At 35.9% G+C, this 5,383-nt stretch overlaps 1 protein-coding gene across 4 annotated transcripts; it reads right to left on the bottom strand.

Annotated features, from left to right (window-relative positions):
- Positions 1-524: 524 nt before the first annotated feature.
- On the bottom strand, positions 525-4,773 carry LOC105135828 (uncharacterized). Of its 4 annotated transcripts, none has more exons than XM_011040892.1 (11): positions 4,687-4,773; positions 4,089-4,225; positions 3,587-3,694; positions 3,368-3,484; positions 2,674-3,210; positions 2,218-2,585; positions 2,042-2,141; positions 1,892-1,951; positions 1,437-1,520; positions 1,228-1,344; positions 527-1,031 (listed from the first exon to the last, which is right to left on the bottom strand). In XM_011040892.1, exons 2-11 carry the CDS (start codon positions 4,152-4,154, stop codon positions 729-731), a joined length of 1,860 nt encoding a protein of 619 aa, XP_011039194.1. In that variant the 5' UTR covers positions 4,155-4,225; positions 4,687-4,773; the 3' UTR covers positions 527-728. The 4 variants fall into 4 exon arrangements, with proteins under 4 accessions (XP_011039196.1, XP_011039194.1, XP_011039195.1 ...); XM_011040893.1 differs by having other exon boundaries at positions 3,587-3,691; XM_011040896.1 differs by having other exon boundaries at positions 1,013-1,039.
- Positions 4,774-5,383: the final 610 nt, after the last annotated feature.

Below are 5,383 nucleotides of genomic sequence, written 5' to 3'. Positions count from 1 at the left end.
CAGCACATAAATTACCTTATTCCAAAAGAAGAGAAACCTATTCCAAATTTAAACACAGCCACTGTTACATTGAGAAGCTGACTAATCAAGAATCAACTATTCCCCTTAACAACAAAGCTAATTTTATTGCGATCACATTGAATTTTCTAAGATTGCGTACTGCTATTAGTTTGGGATTTCTTGTAAACGACAGGCCTAAGTGAACTTCATGATCCATCCGTGCTTGTTCTAGTATTGAATCGAGACAAAAAAGACGATGATTGTTAGGAAAGAAAGGATTTGTCTTCTGTCCTTCTGTTTTTCCTGTTTTAAAATGACAAAAATCCAATAAAAAATTTACAAAATTATTTTTATATCCTTATTTTTTCAACCATAATGGTTTCTTTTATCACACGATACAAACCAAAAGCAGCCTTACCATTGGGACCAAAAAGACTAAAACCAGGGACCCTCACTAACTGCAACTGCGTCATCAACAAGAACTGTTCAGTGATTTCATCTCGAGTTTATAGAATATAGAGTTATAAACATCACTGAATCAACTGGAGATTATTTTATCCATTCTCTGGTATCACTCAATGTTTACGAAACAATCAGCGGAACCAAAGCCCATGTTGTTCGCATATACATGTAATTCTACCGTGTCTGTAATACCCCTGGTACCATCCCAATGTTGATAGCAGGCCAGAATCTCGGAAGGATCAAGTATAAAAAAAGGGGAGAATATTTCACCGATGTAAAAGCAACCTGAAATTAAAATCATACGGCATTACTTGTACTAAATGCGGAAGGGGATCTCTTCCCCTTCTCTCGAGGCATTTAACTGCTTCATTCCTGAGTTCATTCGGTAGCTGCAGGCATATCCAATCAAGTAAAGATTCCATGTCTTTGGAAAAATCTAGTAGATACCAGTCCAACAGCTTTGGAATTATTAACTTGTTCGTTCTTGAAATCCCAACTGTCGCTTGTAAATAGTCTCGCTTTGCTACTTCTAGCTCTTCTTCAACTCGAGAGGCTGTGTAAACTCTTACCTGCATTTTTGTAGAGATCAACAGCAGAACCTCTACAAGTAATATTTGGATTACATCATGGAAGATCTTTTATTTATTTATTTATTTTTATAATGATGCACTTCCTGGTAGTTTTGGAAAAAAGTGTAAACGAAAATGGTGAGGTGACCTAGCCTGTGCAACAAATTCAAGGAGCCTCATCTACGTAGAAACTTACAGCAGGGGACGACCAGCTTCCACAACAGAGTGCAAAAGTAACCAAAGGCTCAGACCACTCGAATCCGAAAAAGCTGCGTGCCTTCATCTCGTTATTTTCTACTGCTTTTGGACAGGTCTATCACATTGAAGAAAACCACCCAGTTAGCAATTCAATGCTAAAAATTACCAAATAAAGAGAATATTGAAGCTCCAAGGAAAGCGGCTTACAAATTTTAAGTGATAAGGAAGCCTCAAGATGAAATGCTCAATTGTAATTGCATTTAGCAAGTGTCCGCCAACAGTTATTGTTGCCTAAGGGAATCATAGTTTGAATTAAGTCAATCTCAAATTTGTTTTCATCGAAAGCTAGTGTTAACAGAATCTTAGAAACACTTGGTCAGTGACTGTGTTTGAAAGTAATGACCATTTAGCAGATCATACATATACTTTAAATGATTCCAAGAAACTCATGACACAGCTTTAAGAGAGTTAAAGTCTAGGCATACAGATGAACCCGATCCCTGCGACGGTGCTAGTTTGCTAGGAATTGAAATATTGTACAACTTCTGACCTCTTAAACATCCACAAAATGACAAAGCACTGACGACTATCAATGATACGTAGACAACATAAAGAATAGACGAAACTCTGCATGGATAGAGAGAATTATAAATATATCCTACCTTTTGCATTAGAGCAACAACCATTTCAGGAGTCTCGGGTATCCCATGCTCCAAAATTGCCTGAAAGATTAACATTCTGGCTCTATAAATGCTTTACAAGTTTGTATTTTAATACCGGGCATATCATTTTTGTTTTGAGAGAGATCTTACATTCATCATGCATGAATTATAAGTGTTTATCCAGAAAGCAAGCTTCTGCTGATGGGTAAGACCCTCTAAATTTGCAGAGGCAAGCTTCCCTAGTAGAAACCTGAACATTATTGAAAATACAGTAAATACAAACCATAGCTGCTTGAAGTTCGAATGAAGTGACGCACAAAACTTACTTCAGTCTCTGGAGCAAAAACAAGGCACTTGTCGTACGGTTGAGATCAATCGAGCTAGCTTCAATTGCATAAAGATGCTTATAAGAACCAATATCTCTAATCTTGAACTCTGCAGACATGCCATAAGGATCTCGAATTTCATTTCCTCTGTCACCTTCAGGGGATGTCAAAGTCGCTCGTGATGAGAAAGTTCCTAATTCAACTACTTTGTCCTTCAACGTGCTCATCCTCAAGAAAATGCTGGACAAGCACTTCACAATATCCTCGGTTAACTTGTTTGGTGTGATGTTATTTTCGCATATTCTATCATTCATGTAAGCAGAAGTGCTTTCCTGTGCTCTTTCCTGCTCTACTAACCTGCATTCTAGCTGAGTAATACAAAAATGATCACCGATTCGAAGACCATAATATAATTAAAGGCTGGTTTCCTCTGAAAATTAGTGAGTAATTACGTACCTGCAACTTAGAAGGCTCCAAACTCTTCTCCTCTGATTCACGCTTGTTTGGAGTTCTCTTCACGGGAGTTGTGATTTTTGCCATCTTATCTGGAGATTGCTTATCCTTTACATAATTAATACATGATCGATTCTCCTTTCCCCGTCCATCATCCACAAGAGATGAAGAAGAATTGGGTTTACCAGAAGCATATTTTCCTCTATTTGCTGGCCTATTAGAACACTGCCCTGATCGCTCAATAATGGGGTCAGTGGAAAACAGCCTTTTACTCGAAGTGCACCTAGCAAGAGAAGGTTGAGGCCTTGCTGCAAAATTTGCTGGATTGGTCTCATTAAGAGAGAGTGATTTTGATCTCGCGTGTTTCGATCTTGTAGTTGATGGTTGTTGATCAATTGCATCCTTTGAATTCTCCACATTCTTCTTGGAGGAGACGTAGACAGCTTCTTGATAGAGTCCTTGTCTAAAATTCACAACTTGCTCTTCAAGCCGAACAACTTCCTCTTCGAGAACAGCCACTTCAGCAAGTAGCTCTAAGATCTAAAACAAACCAAACAAGAACCCACATTAATTACTGTTCATAGAAAAACATACAAAAATTAAACATTGGATTGGCTAATTGTCTTGACTAAATTAGAGAGAGTGTAGATAGATAGATAGAGATCTAATTGATAGAATATAGCGAATTTATACTAACATAAGGAGGCAGATAAGGAGGTAAGCGAGGCAGAGCTCCCAAAGGCCTAGTAAAAGCTCTCTCCAAAGCTCTATGAACATTCTCCTCATGTCTAAGTTTCTTTTTCAACTTATCAACCTGCAAATTTTGAAACCAAAGCAACATTCGAGTTTAAAACAACTCAGCTCTTATTGTAATAAACAGAATTGAATGGTTTTGTTGAGAAATTTTTTTAAGTACATCTTGTAGCAAGGCCAATTTCCTTTCTCTGTTTGCTTTACGCCACTTAATAGCAGATTTAGGGCCTCCAACTGCTCTGCTCCTCCCTTGAGCCTCCATCTTCTCCTTCTTGATAAATTCAGTATCAATTACAACAAATAAAGAATCAAACTCGAAGTAAAAGAGAGAAAAAGAGCATTATAAAGAAAGGAAGCAAAAGAAGAAGCCATATATATTCTTTTCTTGAGATGAGTGAAAGAATCCAATGCAGATTGCTGGATCTAAAGCACTTACTTTTTCTGGTCTGTAAGAGCTAGAAGCTTATCTATCTATCTATCTTTAATCCAGTTTCTTATAAAAAGTGGCTGAAAATTAAGTGGACAGAAAAAACTAAATTTCAAAGATTTGTAAAATTAAGCCCATATTAAACCTTTGAAAAATAGAAAAGAAAAGAAAAAACAATTCAGATAAAAATCTTCCAAGTCTTGAAAAATATAGCGAAGAAGGAGGAGGAGGAGGTTACTTTATTAGTATCATGGTTTAAAGGAGCTTTCATAGCCTGAAGAGCAGTGCGGACTCTAGTGTTCATCTTTTGGATTGATCCCCACTTGAAAACAAGATAACAATGAAACCAACTCTCTCTATATCAATTATATTAACCTGCAAAAACAAAAGCAAATCATATATACACCAACTCACTAGCTATCACAAGTTAAGAAAGAAAAGGAAAGCACAGAGAGAGGGAAATTAATACAAAAAAATTTACCTAGCGAAGCTTTGTTTCTTTCTTTTTTTTTTTTTTTTACAGAGAGCGGGAAAACAGAAATGGCTGCAGCAAGGCGTCATAGTAAGGAGAGAAACATTTGTTTAGTATTAGTAGTAGTTTTTTATTATTATCTCAAACAGTGTGAAAGAAAGAAAGCAAGCAAACAAAAGAGTACACAGAGCAGAGAAGAAGGTAGAAAACGACGACGAGAATCTTGAAACTGGTCATCCAATCCCCAAGAAAAGGGTAACAAATTTTAGGACACAAACAAAACCCTCCTCCTATTATTAATCAAAACAAACAAACGAAAACTAATAATTTAATGTATATATACGTTTAAGAGACAGACACTTACTTCTAGACTCATTCGTTGTTGGAGTCTAGTTTAGTTCGTTCATCTTTGATTCCATTGCATGTAGTGTCCTGTAGTAGTATAAAGCTGTGAGAGAGAGAGAAAAGGGGAAAGAGTAGAGATGGCAAGATGGAGAGCTGGTGAGTGACTATCTTTCAGCCATGGGTGGGTGTAGAAATCCGCTCTGTTCATCATTAGCTAACGTGCCTCTTCATCTTTTCTTTCTTTCTTGTACTCACTTTTATCGTATAGCAAAACATGTGGTTGTGAATTGTGATTGTCTCTTCATTTAAGTGTCCATTCATATGTTGTTGTTATTATTATTATTTTCAATGTTTTATACACAATGAATCTGCTATTTGTCCAGAAAACAAATCTACATAAATAAAAACAGCTAGAGAATGCAAGTTTATGACCTTGTGATGGTCATAATAAGAGTTAAAAAAAATAAAAAATAAAAAATTGAACTAAAACCTTATAAATATGAGTTCTAATGTGTGGAACATGTTACTGCTATTCTTAGAAGTTAAAAGTAAATGGCAAGATGAATATATTAAATATAAGTTAAATTAATGATCATGTTATTAGTGAATAACCATTTTTATCTGTAACAATATTTAATATGATATAGAACATTTATAATTAATTAGTAACATCAAATAAAAATAAGATCCTCTCTTAGCGCTTTAAATTTTTGGAT

This window comes from Populus euphratica, unplaced genomic scaffold (genome assembly GCF_000495115.2).
Source record: "Populus euphratica unplaced genomic scaffold, PopEup_1.0 scaffold234.1, whole genome shotgun sequence".
Lineage (NCBI taxonomy): Eukaryota > Viridiplantae > Streptophyta > Magnoliopsida > Malpighiales > Salicaceae > Populus > Populus euphratica.
This window is presented reverse-complemented; position numbering and strand designations above follow the sequence as displayed.